This window comes from Condylostylus longicornis, unplaced genomic scaffold, assembly GCF_029603195.1.
Source record: "Condylostylus longicornis isolate FDR11 unplaced genomic scaffold, ASM2960319v2 ptg000578l, whole genome shotgun sequence".
In the NCBI taxonomy this organism is placed as follows: Eukaryota; Metazoa; Arthropoda; class Insecta; order Diptera; family Dolichopodidae; genus Condylostylus; species Condylostylus longicornis.
Window position 1 is genome coordinate 1 of NW_026578533.1, and position 25,327 is coordinate 25,327.

At 45.9% G+C, this 25,327-nt stretch overlaps 7 protein-coding genes across 7 annotated transcripts; 4 read left to right on the plus strand and 3 right to left on the minus strand.

The window, feature by feature from the left end:
- The first annotated feature begins 55 nt into the window (after positions 1 to 55).
- Positions 56 to 537, plus strand: LOC129617609 (uncharacterized). The gene is made up of 3 exons (XM_055532759.1): positions 56 to 171; positions 215 to 407; positions 454 to 537. Exons 1-3 carry the CDS (start codon positions 56 to 58, stop codon positions 535 to 537), a joined length of 393 nt encoding a protein of 130 aa, XP_055388734.1.
- A 194-nt stretch (positions 538 to 731) lies between these two features.
- LOC129617610 (glycine--tRNA ligase-like) lies at positions 732 to 3,160 on the minus strand. Its single transcript, XM_055532760.1, has 8 exons — positions 1,950 to 3,160; positions 1,789 to 1,903; positions 1,659 to 1,745; positions 1,437 to 1,613; positions 1,295 to 1,391; positions 1,149 to 1,252; positions 931 to 1,106; positions 732 to 885 (listed from the first exon to the last, which is right to left on the minus strand). The coding sequence occupies exons 1-8, from the start codon at positions 3,158 to 3,160 to the stop codon at positions 732 to 734; spliced, it is 2,121 nt and encodes a 706-aa protein (XP_055388735.1).
- Positions 3,161 to 11,097: 7,937 nt separating this feature from the next.
- Positions 11,098 to 11,523, minus strand: LOC129617611 (ATP synthase subunit c-like). The gene has a single exon (XM_055532762.1). The coding sequence runs from the start codon at positions 11,521 to 11,523 to the stop codon at positions 11,098 to 11,100; it is 426 nt and encodes a 141-aa protein (XP_055388737.1).
- Positions 11,524 to 11,783: 260 nt separating this feature from the next.
- On the plus strand, positions 11,784 to 13,714 carry LOC129617612 (GTP-binding protein 4-like). The gene is given in 7 exon segments (XM_055532763.1): positions 11,784 to 11,879; positions 11,881 to 12,039; positions 12,087 to 12,188; positions 12,190 to 12,387; positions 12,389 to 12,571; positions 12,573 to 13,017; positions 13,020 to 13,714. Coding segments are annotated over 7 exon segments (1,878 nt in total).
- A 1,005-nt stretch (positions 13,715 to 14,719) lies between these two features.
- Positions 14,720 to 16,713, plus strand: LOC129617613 (uncharacterized). Its single transcript, XM_055532764.1, is given in 9 exon segments — positions 14,720 to 14,747; positions 14,750 to 15,324; positions 15,326 to 15,562; positions 15,608 to 15,715; positions 15,758 to 15,859; positions 15,905 to 16,126; positions 16,171 to 16,284; positions 16,328 to 16,424; positions 16,472 to 16,713. Coding segments are annotated over 9 exon segments (1,725 nt in total).
- Positions 16,714 to 16,748: 35 nt separating this feature from the next.
- Positions 16,749 to 19,573, minus strand: LOC129617614 (orotate phosphoribosyltransferase-like). The gene is made up of 2 exons (XM_055532765.1): positions 19,393 to 19,573; positions 16,749 to 17,239 (listed from the first exon to the last, which is right to left on the minus strand). Exons 1-2 carry the CDS (start codon positions 19,571 to 19,573, stop codon positions 16,749 to 16,751), a joined length of 672 nt encoding a protein of 223 aa, XP_055388740.1.
- A 2,480-nt stretch (positions 19,574 to 22,053) lies between these two features.
- LOC129617615 (fructose-1,6-bisphosphatase class 1-like) lies at positions 22,054 to 23,636 on the plus strand. The gene is made up of 9 exons (XM_055532766.1): positions 22,054 to 22,184; positions 22,230 to 22,333; positions 22,378 to 22,427; positions 22,470 to 22,578; positions 22,624 to 22,767; positions 22,824 to 23,020; positions 23,068 to 23,239; positions 23,283 to 23,348; positions 23,578 to 23,636. The coding sequence occupies exons 1-9, from the start codon at positions 22,054 to 22,056 to the stop codon at positions 23,634 to 23,636; spliced, it is 1,032 nt and encodes a 343-aa protein (XP_055388741.1).
- The last annotated feature ends 1,691 nt before the right edge of the window (positions 23,637 to 25,327 follow it).

The following is a 25,327-nucleotide window of genomic DNA, read 5'->3' on the forward strand; positions in this document are numbered from 1 at the left end:
GGTCTGAGCTTCCGTTCGGTGAGTCGCTATTTCTTGTGGGGACAACTGCCTCTATATGTTAGAGAAAAGAGCTGCTGAGGCCCATCGCATCCGATCAAAATATCCCAATAGAATTCCTGTAATTTGTGAAAGGGCGGCAAGATCAGACTTGCCAGAAATGGATAAGAAGAAGTACGTGGAACTCTCCATGTCTCTATTTTGTTATTTTTAACAGATTTCTTGTTCCAATGAATATGATGGTTGGCGAATTCAAATATATTGTTCATAAGCATATCAATCAATGTGCGCTTTCAAGACAGGAACAAGCTCAAGGTGCCCCAGTCCAGGCATCTCCAGTTACTCATGAGAAGACCATCTATTTATTTGTCAATAATACAGCTCCCAAGGCAGGAGCGCTAATGCAAGAGGTAAGACAACCAACTCCATGGAAGGACATTTTTCATTCGTTCACAGCTTTATGAAGAGCACGTTAGTGAGGATGGATTTCTTTACGTTGAGTACTCCGCAGAAAACACTCTTGGTTGTTTAGTCCCATAAAACTCTTCTATTTTCCCGAATGTGTTTTACTGTTTCTTTTTCATCAATTCCTCAAACCCAGCAAGAATAGGAGAATCACGAAAGATCTTGTTCCGAGAAGAGGGGAAATCTCTTAACGCATTCTTCCCATGTAGTCAAATGGTTAACAAGAGACGCCACAACGGTTGCAATATCAACGACCTGAAGAGATCACGTCACTGAATGATGACCCAACCCACGACACGCACCGCCACTCTCAATTGTTGCATGGAGTCGCGCTCACGAAGCGTCACAGTTCCATCTTTCAGACTTTGAAAATCGACGGTAATTCCGAAAGGAATTCCGATCTCATCAGTCCGTGCATAGCGCCTGCAATTGGAGAATCTGACGCCACAAAACCTGCTGAGCACTTACTTTCCAATGCTGGCACCGGAGGAATCGAGTTTAGACGAAACTCCAAGTTTCACCATGTCTCCTTTTATGGTTTGCATGATTGGATTGAATCGTGCATCAGTCGAAATCGATAGAACAGAACATTTTATAGGAGCAATAACGATCGGAAGAGACAAGAAACAGCGTTCTTCTTGATCCTATAAATTAAAGAGATCAAATTGAAGAGCAATTTGACGAACTTCGATTCCACGTGAGCGAAAAGTGTGTTCCAGAATGCAGTAAATTATTCTGCCAATTCCGAATGAGGGTTCAATCACTCCAGGGACAAACGTTTCCTCTGAAACTGAAGAACCGGTGAGAAGAGTTGTTAATCCCATTGCTTTACCCTTCTTTTCAACAGTTTCGAATTTCACCATCGGACGAGTGATTGTGAATTTGTCTCCATTACAAACTTGAAGAACGTACGAACCGCTTGTTGTCAACTGCATAACAAAGGGGAGTGATTTGTTTTCATTGTTCAGGCTTACATCATTTTCAATCAGCAATTTCTCTTCGTCTGATTTTTCTTCCAGAGATTCTAAAACGAGAGTTTGATCCTTTTTGAATGCAGGCCCCAAAAGAGCCCGATTGGCCACCATCTCAACGGACTTCAAAAGGCGGGGTTCCTCGTAACGCTTTGAAGCAACCAAAGGAGTTTTCGTTGCCTGACAAATGGAGACATCAAATATTACCACAGCCGAACTAACTACCTTCGTATGATGAGTTAGATCATAAGCAGCACGATCTGCGTGGCCAACGCACTCAACCCAGCCGTATGATGTTTCAATTTCAGCATCCTGAATCAGAAAATAGAAGAAGCAATCCTCCACGAGAACCCACCCAGCAGTCGGATGCATAGTGAGCCATTTCTGTGTCCAAATGTTGGCGGAAGCGCAGTCCGCATTCTTGAATTCCACAGTTGGTGAGAAAGAGGAAGGTTCGTGCCATGAAGTATCTGATCGAAGGAACAACATTCCAACCTGTGCTTTACAAAATCTTACCCCAAAGTTTCATTGTTAATCATCTGGCTCTCAACAGCCTCTCTGATTGTAATGTTGCGAATAATCTTGCCATCTGATAACTGATTCTTTTTGGGAAAGAGGGGAAGTTTCAATTCCGCCACATCAGAGAATTTGCTGTGCGATTTGTCTTTGGGATCAACAAAATGTTCTATTTCTGCCATCTGAAATTCCCGAACACGTAGGAGACCATTCCTAGGAGCAATTTCGTTGCGGAATCCCAAACCCAATTGCGCTGCAGCGAAGGGCATTCTCCCCGCATTGTATTCAAGAAGCCGTCGAAAGTTAACAAAAATTCCCTGCGCTGTTTCAGGACGAAGATACGCTGTGGTGGTCTCGCTGGTGAGGTCTTCTTTAGGTCCAATCCTTGTCTTGAACATCAAATTAAAGGGAAAGGGTTCGGAGAGAGCATTCCCGAGCGGAGACTGCACTCCGAGTTTTTGAAAGAGTTCATACATTTCTGACGTCGAAAAGGAATCTGCTTGACGACGGATGAGCTCTAGTTTCTGAGTTTCCTTTGAAATCCCCTTCGAGTCCGCGAGCTTTGCATCGATAAAGTCCTCCAGGAGTTTATCTGCACGATAACAGTCACCCGTTTTTGTGTCTGATGTCATCAAATCACAGAATCGATCAACATGACCAGATGTCTTCAAGACATTATGTGGAGTTAAACACGTTCCTGACACCTCCAACATGTCTTCATAGAGAACGAAATGACGACGCCAAAGAGATTCGACTTCTGCCTTTATCGCACAACCTGGAGGCCCCCAATCAAACAACCCAGCTGTGCCTCCATAAATCTCGAATGCTGGAAAGAAAAAGGACCTTCGTTTGGCGAGATTCTCCAATTGGGTGCGGCACCGACAGTACAACGGCTTTAGCTCTTCTACTTGACGCTCCACATCAGCGAGCTCGTGCTTAAGTAAAAGGAGCGCTTCAACTTCAGAAGTGACTTCACTTTGAGGAACACCAGATTTCTTCAAAGTCCGGACCTTTTCTCCCTGAAAAGCAACTTTCGCACGACACTCATCGAGCCGAGTTTGCATTTCACCCGTCTGAACCATGGAAAGTCTTGTTGCTGTGTGGAAGGGACTGATTGCGGGACAGTGAAGAATATGGACCAGGAACCGCATTAGGCGACAAGACGTTCCTTTCGGAAATTGAAGAAGTTTTGAAATCTTCAAAAACGACATTATTATTCTATACAGATGTGAAAGTGGAGGAACAAAATTGACACTCTCAAAATATGGTTCTTGTCGTCTTCCTTAAAGTCGCGGAGTGCGCTGGGCCGATTTTTTCCAGACCTACTCCTTGGATCAACCCAGGAGTTGAACTGGTCCATGCCACATCTGTGAGATTGATTCTTATTTCTTCATCCAGAATCACAAGGAACGGTTGATATCTGGGATCATACAAGTATGTGATACTGTTACTACCTACTCACTCTGTCATACCTGTATCTTAGTTCATAAAATCCACTAAAATCTATTCATTTAGCGATTATCAGCGCACGACTTTTGTAAAACTCCGTACCTCTTCTATTATGAGCTCTTCATTGTCCCAACAAGCAGCAATAATCACCTTCAACGATCGAGATCGTTGAGGGTGCACCTCTAGGGTCCGTCATGTTCTCTTTGAATTGCACTTGGTCCCAGTTACGCCGACATTTGATCCGCGAAGGGGAGGAGAAAAGCTGATTTTGGGTTTGCTTGTTAGGGTCATCGCTTGGAACCCCATCAAGTTCAAAGCTGGAGTCTTCAGCATTGGTGGTTCGATCATCCACCACCAAGGGAGACGTCTCAGATCCTTCCTTAGAATACCGAATACCATGAGTAGTTCCAGTAAGGGGGGCGGTGAAAACGGGGTCGTCTCGAAGCCCCCGTAGTCGGAAACTGTCCCTCAAGCGCTTCACTAGAAAAATGAGACCGTTTTGAAACTCGTGCAAATCAAAAACTTACAAGGTGATTCTAATGTGGTAGGAGTGATGTAGACAACATTATTGTAATGCCCTGCGCCATCCTGAAACCATCAGAACAACAGAGAATAAATAGAGACTCTCAAACGAACAGGCGAACTGACCGAGATGACTGTCAAACTGCCATCACAACAGAAGTCTCCATCAACCATAAACTTCAATTCGTGCCTTCCCGGTATTCTGGGCAAGTCCACAAAGTATTGCCTAATGTGATAAAGATATGTTCATTCGCTACGTCAGCATGTACGCACTTGGACATCGGATCCCATGACATTAAAATTCTTGATGTCCATGGTGGTGTTGTGAAACTTCCAACAAGCTCAACGATTTTTCCAACTGGATCCCACTTCCAAGTAACTAGCCAGCGTTTGTATTCTAAATCTATCAACTTGCGTGCCTTGAATCCTCTATAGTGACGCTGAATAGTAACCGCCGACTCTAGACGTGTTTCTCTAAGAACATGAATCTGGAAGCAAAAAAGGAAGACGTCAATTGAGTAGCAGTGCACTCCTAACTAACAATGGCCTCCAATTTGTCCTCTTCCTCTTTCTTTCTCTGTTTCCAAAACCTCTGTATTTTCAGCGCTGCCGCTTGTCTTTGCTGGTAAATGGCGTTATAGATTCTATTTTGCTCCATCTTCAACCGATGCAGAAACCGTCTAACCAATCGCTGTATCCGAACAGCGCTTTCCGTCGCATGCTTCTTCCACGCTTGCTGTTATAACAGAACGACACATTGACACCGGGGTTCAGTCTGAACCCTTACCCACTGCTTCTCAGCACTGAACCGTTGACGGCCCAGATATCCACGCCAATGCCTTTGGATTGTTGTCTGACATACACGCATCGCTCGTTGCTTTTAGATGAACAGAGACATACCGTCGCAGTGTCAATCCACATGGCTCTCAAAACGTCGAAACGACTTGGACGCAAAAGAGCCAATTGGTTTTCCCGGTTGGAAAGCAACTGAGACTGCAACCCTGAAAACATCGGCATCATCCTCCAGAAAGGCCACGCTGCGCGTTGCTGGGACTGCAGTGCATCAACGAGTTGTCTGGCCGTTTCGCTGCATTTCGACTTCTGTTGGGGCAAAGCAATTCTGTTTCTGAACGAATCAAACGAAGCTGAACCAAGTTGCGCGGTATGCTTCGTTGCTTCTCAGAGTCGGGTATAGAGGAGAACAGCAAAGACCCTGCAGACACACCAGATTGCATTCGAGTCTCCCCAGAGCAAGAAGGGGTTGAGCCAAGAAAAGGCTTGCTGGTGCCGGTTTCCCCGGATGCGAATGTTGACCCGCCATCAGTGTCTACGCAAGACGTTGTTGTTTCCACCCACAAATCGGTGAGATCCGACTGTTCCACCAAAGGTGCTGCTGCGGGATAGCAGTAGATAAGAGACGAAATGATCCGATATGTTTGCAATGATCGATTATACGATCTGAAATCACAATGAAATCACGTGATGAAACTGACTGGAAGAAGGGTACCTCAAGAACTCAGACTGAATTGTGCCTAACGGGAAAAATCCGCCCAGAGGGGATGGCGACGGTGACATCGAATTATCGAAGAACGATCTGAACCAAATTTGGGGATTTGGAATTTCTTTGGCTCTTACTTGTTCGATGAATGGCTCGTCGGACGTTTCTGCTTCGGCTCAGTTGAGGGAGCCGCTGGGTCGATCTTCATTTGTGCAGTGCCCCCCTCAACAAAGCCGGCATTCATTTGTGCGGAAAAGGAGTGCTGGAGTTACAGAAAGACCAAGTGTTTGAACAAAATTGGGACCGTGCAAGGACAGCCCGAAGGCAGAACAGTAAAACGACGGAAGTTTACGCATCAAGAAGCAGGCGAGTAACACCTCGAGCAGGCACGACAAGAACAGAAGCTATTGGAGTGTGCAGGAGAGGTTGGATTATGACACCGTGTGGTCGTTGATCATCCAAAAATGAAAAAAGTCCTCCTCCAAAAAAACACGAACATGACTAGGTTTGCTATGCGAAGCTTGAATAATAAGACCGGAGAAAGTTGGGCCATCCTTGACCTTCAAGGAAAAACGTGACAAGTTGATTGGTTGGATAGAACGGCTGCGAGGCGTCCCTTTACACACACGCCCTTCGATTTTGGTGTCACGCAAACTGCTTCTGTCCCCATCTTGAGAACAGCTGAACTCAAATGAGTTCTAGATGCCGTTTATCCCGCGAACAAAGAATTTTCCCTGCAGCTTGCTACACATTGGCTGGAATGTTGACACATCTTCATGCACTGGAACAACATTGATAGCAGAAAGTATTTCCACTTCAAAAACCCCGCGTCGGCTGCCTCGAACCCCCATACTGTATGTCTCGCCGGGGTCTACGCAAAATGAAACGGCTTAAGAACCAACGATGCTACCATGAGCCATGTGGGTCAACACTGCTCACCACCTTACTGAGCGTGGAAGTGGAAGATCACAAAGATATAACTCGATCACCTTGTCAGACGTCAGACCCCTACAATACTGTATTGAGGGAACCCAAGTTTTTCCTCGGAAATCGATTTGAGTATTTATTTGCAGCGTATTTAGCGAGAACGGCAAGGCTTCCAGGACTGGTGTCTTCTGGCACAGTACTCCTAGAATATATGACTGAGTAACTCAAGAAATGCCAAAACGAAGATTTTGCCGGTCTCTCCCTACCTTCGTTGCTTGACCAAATGCCTTTACCGTCGCCAGCTGTTTTAAGCGGGTTTTCCCCGTTTAGCACAATTCAGTCTGAGTTCTTGAGGTACCCTTCTTCCAGTCAGTTTCATCACGTGATTTCATTGTGATTTCAGATCGTATAATCGATCATTGCAAACATATCGGATCATTTCGTCTCTTATCTACTGCTATCCCGCAGCAGCACCTTTGGTGGAACAGTCGGATCTCACCGATTTGTGGGTGGAAACAACAACGTCTTGCGCAGACACTGATGGCGGATCAACACTCGCATCTGGAGAAACCTGCACCGGCAAGCCTTTTCTCGTTCTCGGCTCAACCGCTTGTTACTCTGGGGAAGCACCAATGCGATCTGGTGTGTCTGTAAAGTCTTCGGTAGTCTCTTCTATACCTGACTCTGAGAAGCAACGAAACATACCGCCCAACTTGGTTCAGCTTCGTCTAATTCATTCAGAATCAGATTTGTTTTGCCCCACCAAAAGTCGAAATGCAGCGAAACCACCAGACAACTCGCTGATGCGCTGGCAGTCCCAGCAATGGCCTTTCTGGAGGATGATGGTGCCGATGTTTTCAGGGTTGCAGTCTCAGTTGCTTTCCAACCGGGAAAACCAATTGGCTCTTTTGCGTCCAAGTCGTTTCGACCTTTTGAGAGCCATGTGGATTGACACTGCGACGGTATGTCTCTGTTCATCTAAAAGCAACGAGCGATGCGTGTATGTCAGACAACAATCCAAAGGCATTGGCGTGGATATCTGGGTCGTCAACGGTTCAGTGCTGAGAAGCAGTGGGTAAGGGTCAGACTGAACCCCGGTGTCCATGTGTCGTTATAACAGCAAGCGTGGAAGAAGCATGCGACGGAAAGCGCTGTTCGGATACAGCGATTGGTTAGACGGTTTCTGCATCGGTTGAAGATGGAGCAAAATAGAATCTATAACGCCATTTACCAGCAAAGAGAAGCGGCAGCGCTTAAAATACAGAGGTTTTGGAAACAGAGAAAGAAAGAGGAAGAGGACAAATTGGAGGCCATTGTTAGTTGGGAGTGCACTGCTACTCAATTGACGTCTTCCTGCTTTGCTTCCAGATCCATGTTATTAGAGAAGCGCGCGTAGAATCGGCGGTTACTATTCAGCGTCACTATAGAGGATTCAAGGCACGCAAGTTGATAGATTTAGAATACAAACGCTGGCTAGTTACTTGGAAGTGGGATCCAGTTGGAAAAATCGTTGAGCTTGTTGGAAGTTTCACAACACCACCATGGACATCAAGAATTTTAATGTCATGGGATCCGATGTCCAAGTGCGTACATGCTGACGTAGCGAATGAACATATCTTTATCACATTAGGCAATACTTTGTGGACTTGCCCAGAATACCGGGAAGGCACGAATTGAAGTTTATGGTTGATGGAGACTTCTGTTGTGATGGCAGTTTGACAGTCATCTCGGTCAGTTCGCCTGTTCGTTTGAGAGTCTCTATTTATTCCCTTTTGTTCTGATGGTTTCAGGATGGCGCAGGGCATTACAATAATGTTGTTTACATCACTCCTACCACATTAGAATCACCTTGTAAGTTTTTGATTTGCACGAGTTTGAAAACGGTCTCATTTTTCTAGTGAAGCGCTTGAGGGACAGTTTCCGACTATGGGGGCTTCGAGACGACCCCGTTTTCACCGCCCCCCTTACTGGAACTACTCATGGTATTCGGTATTCTAAGGAAGGATCTGAGACGTCTCCCTTGGTGGTGGTTGATCGAACCACCAATGCTGAAGACTCCAGCTTTGAACCTGATGGGGTTCCAAGCGATGACTCACTTCAATCCAGTTGCAGCATAGGAAGCTCACAATCATAGAGGATGAACTGAGGAGCAAAATGAGTAGTGCAAAGGCTCTAATCGGAACGTTCATTGATGTCAATGCTCCCAAGTGTAGTCATCAAGTTTCTGGTTAAACAAGTTTCCGTTATCACTGTCGCCTTCAATCGATTACGGAATTCACAATCAAACCAAGGAGGCAGATCTGAGTTGCTTTAAAAAGAAGTTCTTCTGTCTTCCTTTATGGGGCTCTAGAATCCTGAGTGTGTCACTCTCGATCTTCTGTTCAAGGATGAGAAATTACCAGTGATGCAACAGACGGCAAATGATGTTGTGCGACTAAGTGACTCACTACAAACATGTTCGCTCATTGCCAGGATTTCTTTTAAGAATTCAGTCCAAAAATCCAATTATGATTTTGACTGAAGGACGTAGATATGTGGAGTCACAACCGACAAGGTTCCACATTTTTTATTTGGGGGCAGTCTTATGAGTGGTCTATCTTCCCAGTATTACTGTCCCTCGAGGCATCCAAATGGGTAAGCTCTGTTCGACACTTCTTCTTGCACTCCGTCTTTTTCGTTCAGATTTTTTCTCAATCGGGTGCCTCCACCTTCGCCATCCCCTCTGGGCGGATTTTTCCCGTTAGGCACAATTCAGTCTGAGTTCTTGAGGTACCCTTCTTCCAGTCAGTTTCATCACGTGATTTCATTGTGATTTCAGATCGTATAATCGATCATTGCAAACATATCGGATCATTTCGTCTCTTATCTACTGCTATCCCGCAGCAGCACCTTTGGTGGAACAGTCGGATCTCACCGATTTGTGGGTGGAAACAACAACGTCTTGCGCAGACACTGATGGCGGGTCAACATTCGCATCCGGGGAAACCGGCACCAGCAAGCCTTTTCTTGGCTCAACGCCTTCTTACTCTGGGGAGACTCGAATGCAATCTGGTGTGTCTGCAGGGTCTTTGCTATTCTCCTCCATACCCGACTCTGAGAAGCAACGAAGCATACCGCGCAACTTGGTTCAGCTTCGTTTGATTCGTTCAGAAGCAGAATTGATTTGTCCCAACAGGCAAGACAACTCGTTGATGCACTGGCAGTCCCAGCAACCCGCAGCGTGCCCTTTCCGGAGGGTGATGATGCCGATGTTTTCAGTGCTCCAAAGCCGAAGAAAACGATTCGTTCCGAGCCGTTTCGACCTTTTGAGAGCCATGTGGATTGACACTGCGACGGTAGGTGTCTGTTCATCTAAAAGCAACGAGCGATGCGTGTATGTCAGACAACAATCCAAAGCCATTGGCGTGGATATCTGGGTCGTCAACGGTTCAGTGCTGAGAAGCAGTGGGTAAGGGTCAGACTGAACCCCGGTGTCAATGTGTCGTTCTGTTATAACAGCAAGCGTGGAAGAAGCATGCAACGGAAAGCGCTGTTCGGATACAGCGGTTGGTTAGACGGTTTCTGCATCGGTTGAAGATGGAGCAAAATAGAATCTATAACACCATTTACCAGCAAAGACAAGCGGCAGCGCTTAAAATACAGAGGTTTTGGAAACAGAGAAAGAAAGAGGAAGAGGACAAATTGGAGGCCATTGTTAGTTAGGAGTGCACTGCTACTCAATTGACGTCTTCCTTTTTTGCTTCCAGATTCATGTTCTTAGAGGAACACGTCTAGAGTCGGCGGTTACTATTCAGCGTCACTATAGAGGATTCAAGGCACGCAAGTTGATAGATTTAGAATACAAACGCTGGCTAGTTACTTGGAAGTGGGATCCAGTTGGAAAAATCGTTGAGCTTGTTGGAAGTTTCACAACACCACCATGGACATCAAGAATTTTAATGTCATGGGATCCGATGTCCAAGTGCGTACATGCTGATGTAGCGAATGAACATATCTTTATCACATTAGGCAATACTTTGTGGACTTGCCCAGAATACCGGGAAGGCACGAATTGAAGTTTATGGTTGATGGAGACTTCTGTTGTGATGGCAGTTTGACAGTCATCTCGGTCAGTTCGCCTGTTCGTTTGAGAGTCTCTATTTATTCTCTTTTGGTTCTGATGGTTTCAGGATGGCGCAGGGCATTACAATAATGTCGTATGCATCGCTTGCAGAACGGCGGAATCACCTTGTAAGTTTGTGACTCAAGCAACTTGCAGTTCGTTGTTTTAGTGAAGCGCCTGAGAGAAAGTCTACGAATGCGAGGAGACCTTGTTTTCGCCGCGCAGTAGAGAAGGCTACGTGTCGAAGGGTACACCACACTTAGGCCATGAAAGCCATCTGAGAACGTTACTCCAGGTTTGGGCATCTATGCCCCCTGTTGACTCTCTTGAATGCGTGTTGGAAGCGTACTGGATTCCTACCTCAACCATGTCGCAGCTGAATAGAAGGAACACTCACAGAATCACTTGCTGTGGATTGAGCGCTTGAAACACAATATGCAATAAATGGCGGTTGCAATCAAATCTCATTAAGTGGTTCGCATTTTGTGTTTCTGTTCCGCAAATGCGATGTTTGAAAAACCACCCGACACGCTCAAATTGTGCGGAACATCCTCAATGGCGCAGCGGCAAAAGCAAGAACAGGCAGCCTAACTGCTGTACAAAGAAAAAGGCGTGGCTAGAGGGAACACACTGTTGAAGAGTTCAATCAGCTAGGAATAAAGGAACATAACTGAAAGAACTATACAAATAATTCCTAAGAATTCTAAGAAACCCATTCCAATCAAAGTGTATGTGAAAAGCTCGTCCTTGATGCTCGGATTTCTAGAAGTCCCAGAAACGAGGGCAGCAAATAATTGGCCAATCCCTTGAGCGACGCCACCAACTGACATTAATGCAATTGCAGCACCAAGCGTCGCAAGACCAGCTTCATGGCGAACACCCATGGGAGGACCAAATGGGCGAAATGAATCAATTTGTCGCTGTTGAGATGATAACGAAAGGGTCGTCGACGAAGGAGAAGAGGGACGTTGAAGGGGATTGTGCCGCGAGAATGTTGAAAGAGAACGAATACCAGCTGATACGTGAGCGGGACGTGCCAGAGATGACAAGAAAATCGCGCGTGAAAGACTCGACATCACTACAGAAATCTGACGAACAGCTACTATGAGAGAATGACACCAATGGGGTGTTCTTGTCACGCCAAGATGGTCTCGCTGAATATAGAGCTGTTGGTTCAAAAATATGGAAATAGAGAAAATTTCCCTTCAAAGTTTTGCCGTCTCGCGCCTAAATCTGCAATAAACTGCATGACGTCCCTTTATCCCAAAACAGACTTTCTGACCTGTTTCGAGGGGAGAAAAAGAACGGCAGGATGGCGGCTCCCCTTAAAACCACGATGATACCGCTTCAAGGTAGGAATGGAAAACGAGCAGCGCGTTATTTTCGTTTTCAGGACATCACAACAATTCCAACGTCGAAGGACTTGGTGGACCATTGTGTTATCAGCGACTCAGAGACGAACTCCGACAGTTGTTCATCCACAGTTCAAAATCTCAAGGATACGAAGTTTCTACATGAGAAAAGTCAAATTTTGCCAACAAACATTCCACGACAAGTTCACTGAAATCCTTACTGAATTTCCAAGGTTGGATGTAAGTTGACACCCTTCTAAAAGTTTCGTCATTGTTCCGTTTCGTAGGATATTCATCCATTCTACGCCGACCTCTGTAATGTTCTCTACGATCGCGATCACTACAAGCTAGCTCTTGGTCAAGTCAATACAGTCCGGGGTATCGTCGATCACGTTTGCGAAAGACTACGTGCGCCTTCTCAAATATGCGGATTCGCCATACAAGTGTAAGATGCTCAAGCGCGCGGCGTTTGGCCGAATGTGCACCGCGGTTCGTAAACTTGGCGATTCGCTGAAATATCTGGAAGAAGTTCGTCAGCATCTGTCTCGACTTCCATCCATTAAACCAAACACAAGGACTCTGATCTTGACTGGGATACCCAAATGTCGGAAAGTCATCGTTCATTAATTCCGTCAGTCAGGCGAATGTTGATGTTCAGCCGTATGCCTTTACAACAAAGTCCTTGTTTGTTGGTCACTTCGACTACGGATACATCCGCTGGCAAGTCATTGACACCCCTGGAATTCTAGATCATCCACTCGCCAGCCGGAATTACCATTGAGTTGACTGCCATTACAGCACTCGCTCACATTCAAGCTGCAGTCCTGTTCTTTGTTGATATTTCGGAACAATGCGGGTTTTCGATTGAAAGTCAAGTTGCGCTTTTCCACTCCATTAAAGTTCTCTTCAAAAACAAGCCCCTTGTTATCATTCTCAATAAAGTCGATGTTGTCAAATTCGCTGACTTGGCTACTGAGAAGCAGCAGCTTTTGCGAACAATGACAGAAGGTCTTGAAGATGTGGTTGCCTTGGAAGCGTCTTGCCTCACGTCTGTCGGAATCGACGAAGCTAAGAGTAAAGCGTGTGACATGCTTTTGACTCGTCGAGTGGAAGCAAAAATAGCATCAAAGCGAGCTGATGCTGTTGTCAATCGACTCCATGTTACAGCTGTATCCCCCCCTCTCGATCGCCCTCCTTGCATTCCTGAAGCAGTTCTAAAAATCGAAGCAAGCTTGAGCGGACTGAAGATCTCAGTTTGGCCAGACATTTGGAGGATCAATACGGAGGCGCTGGTGTTTATTCAATCGATCTGAATGCTGATTGGAAGCTGAAAAATGATGAATGGAAATACGATGCAATGCCAGAGATTTATGGAGGTAAAAATGTGTTGGATTTCATCGATCCTGAGATCGAACAAAAATTGAAACAATTGGAAGCTGAAGAAGCGCATTTGATGCAAGAAGATGCAAGTATGCAGATTGATGATTCGGAATGGCGCAATGTCTCAAAGCTGGTAACCGAGCTGCATAAAAAGGTTGAGCTGAAGAGAATAGAAAACAGGTTGAAGACGAATTTAGGAAGGAAAGTTATGCCTCGGCGTCACGGGACAGAGAACGTATCAGACGCAACGCAGCGGTTGGAGGAAATAGGGTATGAAATAGATGAAGGGTTACATCCGCCAATTCGGAAGGAAAGGGAAAGAGTGACAGAAATGACGCATTTCAGCGAAAGTGAAATCTCGGATTCAGAAGCTGGTTCTGACGAAGATATGGAAGGAGGAAAGAGAAAGGGAAGGAAGATCGATAGGAAGCTTCGTCAATTGTCACTCTCAAGAACTCAAACTGTTGGGGAGAATCCCTTTTCTAGCGCAGTTTTGCGAGCTAGAGATTCAATCCCAAACAGAAATTTCTCATAGTCTTCCTTCTGAAGGCCTCCGTAAAAAAAGTTGAAAAGATCAAGAGAAAGAAGAATCGTGATCTTCTTAAAACGGTAATCTGGCGAAGCACAATCATACTTGATTCGCTTTTTTTCAGAGAAAAGCTGGAGAAGCAGATCGCTTCATTGGAACGAAAAAGCCGAAGCACCTTTACAGCGGAAAGCGTGGCATTGGAAAGACAGACCGCCGCTGACCACCCAGCTACTTCACATCTTTTTTGCTGTTCTGATAAAATTCATACGCGACCTCTCGAGTTCTTAATGGTGGGGGTGCCCCACCCACTTCAGCAAGCAAAAGTGTGAAAGCAAAGAAAAATCACGATACCATCTTCCTCAGTGTCTCTTGCTTTCAGTTTACGAGCTGATCCTTTTGATAGTTCACTCCAAACGACGTCTAACTCAGTTTTGCGATCTCTGTGGGGGACTCGAAATTGCCTTCAGAAGAAACGATTTCAAATGCCTTCCACGCTCGGATGAGGAGCTATTAAAATCGGGACCTCTCGAAACACGTTTCCCAAGATTGCTCTCTGGCATTCAAGAGGGACATTGAAGCACGAAAAGAAGGAACTTACGTTTTCTCACAATCCACTGCTCGCTGAAAATTTCCTAGGGTGTTGAGAAGGCCCCCCAGCAGCGCAATGCACGAACCGAGGAATATAACCAGGAACTGATAAGACGCACTGTGTAGAAGTATCAATCAAAAAAAAGAGAAATACCCCTAGAAGGAAAGTGACCACTCTCAGAATCTTTCGCCTTCATGTACCCAACATCTGCACGACATATAAATAGGTGAAGTGATATGACGACTCACATGTGAAGGCGTAATGGACACATTGGATAACTCCAACCAAAGCAATCAGCCAGACAAACGTAAACAAGTTCTTGAGCATTACAAAAGGATTGCTCCTGCAGAAGTCTGCTTGGTCGTCCCAAGACTTTTTCACTCCCTGGACCACTTCGTTGAAATAAGGAGTATCTGAATAATATGGCCTCAGTCTCGGTCGTCAATCCCAAGCAGATGTCTTGCGAAAATCTGCTGCTCTGGCGGCAAACTGTAATGCAGCGCGGGGTCTATCAGAAGTTCTTCGAACGAATTTAGGACCTCGAGGGACGCTGAAGATGCTTGTTGGAGGAGCTGGACAAATAAAAGTCACGAAAGATGGAAACGTTCTGCTCCACGAAATGCAAATTCAACATCCAACGGCTGCAATGATTGCCCGAGCGTCAACGGCACAAGATACAATCACGGGCGATGGGACGACTTCTGCAGTTTTGATCATCGGAGAGCTCATGAGAAATGCGGAGCGCTACTTGGCAGAAGGCGTTCACCCTCGTTTGATTTGCGATGGATTTGATCGTGCGCGAACTGAAATTCTGAAAGTATTGGAGGAAGCGAAGATCCCGTGTTCAGCAGATGATCGCGAATTATTGCAATGTGTCGCCCGTACCTCTTTGAAGACGAAACTTCAACCAAAGATCGCAAATCAAATTACAGATATCGTTGTTGATGCAATTCAGTGCATTCATAAACAAGATGTTCCAATTGATCTGTTCATGGTGGAGCTGCTGCATATGAAAGAAACATCTAGCGACTGATACGCGATTCGTGAGAGGAATGGTGATGGATCACGGAGCAAGACACCCGGACATGCCAAAGCGACTCAAAGATTGTTTCGTATTGACGTGCAATGTGTCGTTGGAGTACGAAAAAACAGAAGTCAACTCGGGATTCTTTTACAGTTCCGCTGAACAAAGAGAAAGGCTTGTCGATGCTGAGAGGAGGTTCACTGATGAAAAAGTGAAGAAAATTATCGAACTCAAACGAACGGTACTTCATGAATCGTAGATTCTTATTGGTATCTATTGATTGTAGGTGTGTACACCGGAAAACAAGAAGTCTTTCGTTGTCTTCAATCAAAAGGGAATTGATCCTCCTTCCTTGGACCTTTTGGCGAAGGATGGGATCTACGCACTCAGAAGGGTAAGAAGATTGAAATCGGACAACTATGAATTGCTGTATCAGGTAAAGCGCAGAAACATGGAACGTCTCACTCTTTGCTGTGGAGGAAACGCTGTTAACTCTGTCTACGATCTTGTCGAGGGAGATCTTGGATTCGCAGGAGAGGTTGGGTGCTTCACTGTTTTCAAAGCCTAGATTTCTGGTCTTCAGGTGTACGAGGAAACGTTGGGAGACGAGAAATGGACGTTTGTCGAGGGTGTACGGAATCCTGAATCGTGCGCTATTCTTGTCAAGGGCCCTAACGACCATACAATAGCGCAAATTAAGGATGCAATCAGAGATGGTTTGAGAGCCGTCAAGAACGCAATTGAAGATCAATGCGTCGTTCCGGGTGCTGGAGCTTTCGAAGTTGCTGCTTATTCCCGATTAATGGTTCGTTTGATTAATTCATCTCTGTACAAACTGGATGTTTTCAGAATGTCAGTCGACACGACGTATCTGGTAAAGCAAAGTTTGGCACTCAAGCGTTTGCCGAAGCCATGCTTGTGATTCCCAAGACATTGGCAGAAAATTCGGGGCTTGACGCTCAGGTGAGACAAGTGTAGTGGTCCATTGTGAAGGTTCGTGTCGTAGGATTGCATTCTCTCATTGGTGGAAGAACATGACAAAACAAAGTGTCTCGTTGGGTTGGATCTAGTTACTGGCAAGCCAATGTCTCCCATGGCGGAAGGTAACTCGAGTGGAGTCTTGATGCTTTCTATGAATCGCGTTTTGTAGGAATTTGGGACAACTACCGCGTCAAGCGACAGCTCTTGTCCCTCGCACCCACACTAGCACAACAACTTCTATTGGTTGATGAGATCATCAAGGCTGGAAAAACAAATGGGTGGTTCAAAATAGATGCTTTGCTTCCACTGTTTCTTTTGCTAACATCTAAAACCGGCACTAACAGATCCATACTTCTCTCGATATCTCTCGATTTCCGTGAGGTTGGGCGCTTCTTGAGTGTTGGTGTTTAAATTCTTCACGTAATCTACAAGATCTGAAAACTTTGCTATTGACACGACTGTAGTATTGAATATTCCTTCGCAATGAGGTGTACTGCAGTTTCTGACGGAGACTCATCACGAAGGCGTTCTTCTCTATCCAGCGCAACAACGACACCCGCAATTTCGCAACCCTTAAATGGACGCAGGAGAGAAGCGACTTCTCGTAGAGCTGTTCCTGCCGTGATAACATCATCAATTATTAGAACGCGACATTGGGGACGTTCCAAGAAGCTTGTGGCGCCAATAAGAAGACCTCCCTCTCCATGATCCTTTGACTCTTTCCGATTAATAATGTAGGGAGCATCCACACCATATTCACGGTACAGCGCTATGGACGTTGCTACAGCCAGAGGGATTCCCTTATACGCGGGGCCGAAAATCACATCGAACTCCAATTTGCTATTCATTATCGCCCCAGCATAGAAACTGCCGAGTCTATTCAATGAGGCGCCAGTGTTGAAGAGGCCCGCATTAAAAAAATATGGTGATTCGCGACCTGATTTTAGGATGAATTTCCCGAATTGGAGAACCTTGGTGGAATGAACGAAGTCCAAGAAGTCTTGAGCTTGGTTCATTTTTTCTTGATGAGTGAATCAACCAGGTTAGCGACGCGAGTCACTGCATGCGACAGGCAAAAAAGGGTCAAAAACGGTAGCAGCTTTGAGGCGCAAGGACCAAGCACTCCTCAGGGGTAGTTGGGCAACCAGGAAACAGATCTTGACAAGCTAATTCGCAACGCCGTTGCACCTCTCCAGCACATGCACCAGTGCATCTGACAGGAGACATGCACCTAAGTACCTCAAAGGACTTACTGCCGTGGGGGTCAACGGTGTTCTTGCGCTTTGGGCAGCACCGACGAGGCAAGTCCTTTGGCAAAATCCCGCATCTAAACAAACGGCATTAGAAAATTCCAACGACACACAGGGACCTACAAACTCCACTACCGGCACCGACTGTCAGAATGCGAACAAACGATTTCTCAGATCTCTTGTTGGCAACCTACCACACGACGCCTGAGGATAGCAATCCCTACGGCACGTCTGAAGACATGGCCGCAACGCGAAACGGAATTGAAAAAAAACAGCTTTGGCAGCAGAAAGAGGAGAAGGAAAATGGAAATTTAAACCCTTTCAAATTGCGTGTTCCGTCGTCATCGAAAGCAGCTTGTTCGTGGAAGTCCACATCAAGATCTTGTGCGAGCACCACCGCTAGAAGCAAGGAAAAGCACAGGATAAACCTCATTTTGACGCTGGATTTTTTTATTTTTATTGTTCATTTTTTTGGACGGAGCAAAAATGCTGTGTTCGTTCGGTTAAAAAATACAAGCTCGATGTGAAACTGGTCCGTTAAAGGCAGGCTTCGCTGCCTTGGTTCGAGTTGGGGAACGGCGGTGTCGCTGTTCATTTTGTTAAGGTTCACGAGGGGTTTGTTAACAGGTGAGGAAAAACATTCAGACAGATTTTGGGACGACCCATGGAACAGAAAACTTGGGTGAGGAAACAGATCAACAGACGACAAAACACAGTAGAGCAGGCTAACACACAAGACGCACAGCGGAGTCGACCTACGCGACTAGACACTTTTAGCAGGCGCGAGAGCGGTTCCTACTGTCAATTTATTGTTCCAGAAACTTAAAATGTCGAGCGGTAGCATGCGCTACTGATGAGCAGTCAGTCCCATTATTCAGCCATGACTCCTTCGACGTCGCCACCTGTGCCATCAATATGACGTTTCCCTTTCTGTGCGTTCTCAGTTTCTGCGTCCAGCTTGTTTTCCCTCTATGGTCAAGCTTGCATACTCTCTTTGCGAAAGATTCCACCAAGTCCCCACATGAAAGGGAAGTCCAATTGACGCAATGGACGGTTTATTGGATCATCTATGTGCTCTACTCTGGTCTTGAGTCCAATGTACTTTTCTTCCTCCCGCTCTAGTAAGCGTCCTTCGTTGATTCACTGAATGCGTCGTTTTCCCAGTTTTCCCCTGTATGGAGTGATCAAGCTTCTTTTTTTTGGTTGGTTGGTTCATTCAGATTTCCAGGTACCTTCTTCTCGCTGGGTTCGTTGTCCTGATGCGTCTTGTTCAGGGAGCTGCTTGGTTGTGGTACCAGCTGCTTGAAAAGCCCTTCAAACAGGCTGATGAGATCGTCGTCGATTTTGTTGAAACGAGGCTCAGCAGTCTGATGGGATTCGCATTGGGTCATCACCGCGGCGGAAGTCCCATGGCAAAATCGGAGAAGTTTATTGGCGCTCGAACTGCACCAGTATTCCAAGCGCAGGCGTCGGAAAAGCCTTTCCGTCCGACGTGAATGCTAAATAGTACCTCACATAAAAGTTTTGCAGATAGAAAAACGGACACGCAAACGTTCAAAAAGGGAAGCATGGGAGAAGTATGAAAAAAATAGAGATCACATACAATTGAATGGTGCTTCCATACCTGCCAAGGCGGCATAACGGGGATGAGGAATGGCTTACTACATCGATCCGCGATACAACCATCTTCGCACTGATAACAGAGCACTTGAGTTTGAGCTGGGCACTCCCCGTTGCAAGCCTCCATAAGGAGTTCATATTCAAATCCATGGACTAGCCTACAGGCCATGGAGCAATGTGGAAGATCACGATAACTGCAGAACGATCACCTTGCACTCACATTTTGCGTAGGCTCCTTTTCCCGCTTCTTGACAGACTGTTGACGAAACACAATCTGTTCTGCATTGGGCAAGACACCACATTTCATTTGGTCGGCACATTCCGCAGCAAACGACTGCCTCTTGTTCATGGGGTTGAACGTGTCCCTCTGGGATTTCTCCCTGTGTAGTAGATATCATCATTGTTGCCAGATCGGTAGGAAGGGAACTTCGAAAATGGACCATTATTCAGAATTCCATTAAAAATATTCCGAGCAAGGGAACTAAGACCCGCCCCCTCCAGAAGTGGTGGGCTAGAAGCTTCCCCTGACTGTGAGGGGATCTCGGAAACAGCGAAGGCAAAAATATTGGAACGAAACTAAAAATCAAAAATCGAACCATTTGGGTATCTGAACAAGAACAGGAAATCTGTCGGGACTGGTGCCGTAACGACGATATATGAAAAATTCTGGCCTCATTCCCGAAGATCGCGCCTTAATGTCTTCTAGTGTCTCTCGCTGTGTGGTTTCACAATTGCGAAGGGAATGGACAACTCTTCCTTCATTGAGCACGGATCCACTCAATACAGCTGATTTGAACGGCTTCCGTGTTATGAGCTGGAATGTATTGGCTCCTGGAAATGTTGATTTCAATCGTTATTGGAATATCGATAAGTGGCTATTAGATTGGGGTCATCGTCGGTCAGCCGTCCTAGAGGAAATCAGGGATCAAAATCCAGACATACTTGCATTACAAGAGGTAGATTCCATGCAGTACCGTAATTACATTCGACGAGTGAGCCTGAAGTCAGGGAGGGCCTTGTTGTAGACCTCGCTTACAGAAATTGAGAGATGAATTTGGGGAGTTCTATGTCCCCAAGCAGAATCAACAGGACAAGCCAGTTGATGGGGTTGCTGTTCTGTGGAGGAAGGAAAGATTCAAATTGGTAGAGGCACAGCCAATTTTCTTCGAAGTTGGCGGGTAAGTCACATCGAGTAGAATTTGTTCTCTCATTGATGAGGCAATGCTTTTGCTGTTTCTCGCAGAATTCTGGATCGTCCGCAAGTCGCGGCGTTGGTGGTGTTGGAAGATACAGTACAGCAAGAACGCCTCATTGTGGCGAACACTCACCTATTATTTAATTTAAAAGTATGTAAAGTGCGTTTTCATAAACTCTCCCTTCTTTTTCCATAGAGGGGTGACATTAAACTCGCTCAAATCTTGCTCCTATTTAAAGCGTTGTATGCGATGTTTCGACGGCACTCCCAAATCACAACGCGTCCCATTCCAAAAAATTTCGAGGGACTTCCGGCGGTCAACGGAATGGTTGAATGTCTTTCCAATACCCCTGGTAAGCAGCGTTGTATGATCGTGATTTCCACTCGTTCCACTATCAGGAATTTTATTTTTGGGGGATTTTAACGTCATCCCTGTCAGCCTGATATACAAATTTGTTCGGGATGGAGTTTGCAATTTCTCCAGTGACTTTCCCGATCCCACAAGGCGGCTCTCAGGTGACTGTCCAGGGTCGCACACTATTCAATATGAATTTTGTCAGGCCAATATCTGATGGAAATCAAGGCATACCCTAGTAGGTGTTTTGCAAATCTATCAATATATTGCAAAAAGTCGATGTGGGAGATGTACATGTTTCTCAGTCGAACCTGAAGGCCGTAACGGACGAGGCGCAACAAAAGCCCTTGAAACTGTTCTTGAAGTGTAAGCTGGTTTCTTTTAGAAGGGCTTAGACTCCGACATTTTAGATCTGAAGTAGCTAGCAATCAATCTGCTGATTGGTTGAAGGAAGTATTAGAATCGTTCCACGGGAGTGAGATGTTTGTTCAACAATTCATGGTCTGGCTTGAAACAATGCAAGATGATTCAACGACGACCGACCAAACGACGACCGACCAAACGACGACCGACCAAACGACGACCGATCAAACGACGACTGACCAAACGACGACCGGCCAAACGACGACCGACCAAACGACGACCGGCCAAACGACGACCGACCAAACGACGACCGGCCAAACGACGACCGGCCAAACGACGACCGGCCAAACGACGACCGACCAAACGACGACCGACCAAACCACGACCGACCAAACGACGACCAACCAACCTCAAGAACTGCCTCAACCGGCTAAACAGTCGGACACTTCGCCAGCCGATCGTTCATTTCTGTATCATCCATTCAAATATAGAAGTGCATACGCCCTCCCGTCTCCTTGCGGTTACGATTGTGAACCCAGCGTCTCTGCGTTTCATGGATTTCAGAAAGGTGTGTTGACGCTATGACACTAGTATTTCTCCTTATTTGAACCAGGGTGTGTGGATTATATCTTCTACAGCTCAAATGAACTTGCTGTCAACCGCATACTGGAGCTCCCTTACCAGGAAGATTTAGAGCGCATAAAAGATATTCCACATAAACTGTTTCAAGGTTCTGACCACTTTGATTTGGTCGCGGATTTTAGATACACCTCAAAGACAACGAGATCTGTCGCTTTGTGTTCTTTGCAACAACCACAGTGTTCAAACCGTAAAAGATTCAAATCATTTCACACCAGGCAACGCCACAACAAAAGACCCAGACAGCGGAGACGTTAGCATTTAATCTGTTGGACTGTTTTGATTTTTTGATCCTTTTCATCAACCACTTTATCTGTTTTTATTGCTTCATGGAATACACTGGAGGCAGTTCGGTGTTCGGGGATTTAAGCGCAAAGCCCGTCCCAGAGCTCGGTGAATATGTTATTGCACACCGTAAAGATATTCAAAAGGCTGGAGGAAGCGACGATGAAATCAACCGGTACGAATGGAACCCTCCGTCGTAGTGCACGCCGCTTCCTATCAGGCTGTTGACGGCAATCAAACTTGCAGCCAAAGTTGTAAACAGAGAAATCAACAAGGCCGGGCTGACAGACATTTTGGGTTCAGCGTCGAATATTAATATTCAAGGTGGGTTCTTTTGCGCCTTAGTGATGCCCTCGTCGTATACTCAGGGGAGACCCAACAAAAACTGGATGTGCTTGCTAACGTGAAGTTCATGCAGGTATAGAATCAAGATTCGTGGTTATCGTATCAATCATTCTAGGCCTTGAGAAATCGAGAAGTCGTCTGTGGCATTTGTTCTGAAGAGGATGATGACTTCATCCCAGTCAATCCTAATGCTTCATATGTCGTTCTGATGGACCCTTTGGATGGTGAGCCTAGTATGAATAGAAGGACTTGAAGTCGTGTTCACTCAGGCTCATCGAATATTGATGTTAATGCTGCTGTTGGTACAATCTTCTCCGTTTACAAACGTGTCAGCCCTGTCGGATCTCCCGTCGAGTTGGAAGACTTCTTACAACCAGGGCGGAACCAGATAGTGGCCGGATACGTTGTTTATGGTATTGCAATAGGCGATTGTCCTCTGGGAGAAAATGTGCTTTGTTTTTCGCTGCAGGAAGTTCCACCATCATGGTCGTGTCGTTCGGAAAGGGTGTTCACGGGTTCACTTTGGAGCCATCCTTGGGAACCTTCTTCCTCTCCCACCCCAACATGAAATTTCCGACTACAGAAAAAATATATAGTGTGAATCAAGGCAATTTTTTGAGTTTTCCAGAGGCGTATCAGAAATACATTCATTGGTGCTCCGAGGAAGTTGTGAGTTCCAGTTCAACAGTAATTATTCCTATCGCCTGTTGCAGCCCAATGAACGGCCGTACAGTTTGCGATACATCGGGAGTCTCATCGCAGATTTCCATCGAAATCTTCTGAAGGGTGGAATATTCTTGTACCCTCCGACAATGAAGGACCCCAATGGAAAGCTGCGTCTTTTATATGAGTGCAATCCGATTGCATTTCTAGCTGAACATGCAGGTTTGTATCTTTCATTTTCTGTTGCCAAATTCAATTCCATCAGACGGGAAAGCGACGAGCGGCACCACTCCTATCCTTGATATCAAACCCACAAAACTGCATCAGCGGGGTAAGCGTCTACTGAGCTTTTCTCGGTTATCTTGTTTGCCGTAGTTCCATTTGTTGTTGGTCCAAAGAGAATGGTGCAAAAAACTCGAAACATTTTTCACTTAGCCATCTACAATTTTTCATCTATTTGTCCCCTTTATATGCATGACGAGACACTTGCGTTTCAGCTCTAGTTAGCTGAATCGCATTATTTCTTATGGTTCGAATAATTTTGATCCTATTTTTGTGAGGTTCATACGTCGTTAGAGCCTCTCGGCCTGAAGACTCAGCTGTTACTGTAGAAGGTTAAAGGGCTGTAAATGGCCAATTGTGGAGATGTCCAGTCCTCCCTCCTCCACTAAGTGGCTCTCGCCCACTCTCTATAAGGAATCCTTATCCTGATCCAGATTCGGACCGCGATTTTAGCACTGTTTGCTGTCAAGATTGTATTCAGGGGGACGTGTTTTGCTTGGCAGGCTGCTCACGCCGATGCGTAGGGTATAACGCTTGTGAAAGTGCTGGTGAGGGTGCCTACGCCGCGTTTTGTAACCTGAAATGCGGCGTGATCAACGGCCAAAGCAATGTTCCAAGATATCTCCCATTAGCCGCCTGTGAGGGTCTGTGCACCAGCCAGGCTCAAGTGCTTTGCCGGGAGCACGGGTGTTCTGTTTGCTACGTTCATGATTTTTAACAGTTTTTGATGCTTTTGGAGAGATGGAAAGGTCTGGAGACTTGTCCAAGCACAAGATGTCAGGATCTTGTACCCCTGCTGTTCTACTGAGTCTTCACAAAAAACAAATCCTTGCAACAAAAAATATTCTCAAATAGACTTCCTAGTTGATGGCTTTTTGCATTGCAGTCAGCCATACTTGCAAACTGGCTATCCTCAGCAGGACAACAATTTCTAGAATGTCTGATTGTGAAATCTCAGACTCATTCACCATTTGGGAAACAAGCAGATCTCGAATCTGACTTCGATCAGACGGATGGAGAAGAGTTGAACCCAGAGCCGAATTAAAGGCAGCATACAAGGAATCAAAAATTTCCCCGATTGTTTCACCAGGCAGGCTTCCATTCGATAGGTGTGCTGCTTGTATAAAGGACAACGTTTCTGGATCGACGTTACGGTCTTGAATCATCGATATGAAATCTTCATCGCTTAATTCCAAATCGGATGGCAATCGCCCCTCCGGCTTTTCTAACCATACCGGGTTGCTGTAGGATTTGAAATATCTGAGAAACGGGGTGATGGAAGCACAGAGAAGGATTAGGCTCACTTGGACATCACTTGACCAAGGCGTGACGGTTGATCTCCTGCAGCTGAAAAGAAAAACTGATGACGCTTCTTGTAGGGGGAAGCCTACCAGTGCATCTTAACAAGTAATCAGAAATTGTGGGTAGGTCGTCAATTGAGAGCGATGGTCGTCCAAAACATAAGGCGCGATAAAGATCAGAGAGAAGACTTTTCTGATACTGTTCAGCCGCTCTCAAGCCTTGTGGAGTTACAGTAAGGAGGACTGAGCACTCTTCACTTGAGAGCTGCTGCAATTGCAGGGGAACATGGCTTTCCAGTCCTTGTGAGACGACGAGCCCGAACTCGTAGCTCGATGACCTGTTTTTTTTTAGTTCTTCAGGGACGAGTTCTACAGGGACGTCCGCGACCCCTGATAAGCTCACTGGTTGTTGAGGGGGCGTAGAGGCTGCAGTTGGTTTGTCCGTGCAAAGTTCTTCAGGCTTTTCTTGAGATTCTTTTCTGACTTTTTCCTTTGTTTGTTTACGACGATTTGTCCGAGCGGGATTGGAAGTTGTCTGACCGTTCTTGCTGTGCCTTTCTCTTCCAGATTCAGGAGATGTTATCACTATCTCTGCGTTCCCGTGTTCTTCAGCAAAGCATCCACAAATATTCCCCATGCCTGGATGTGGCCAGGCTAGTCTGTTCCTGCGGTTCAAACCGAACATGTTCGTTCTACACGCCATACACAGGTACACAGTCAGCCAACT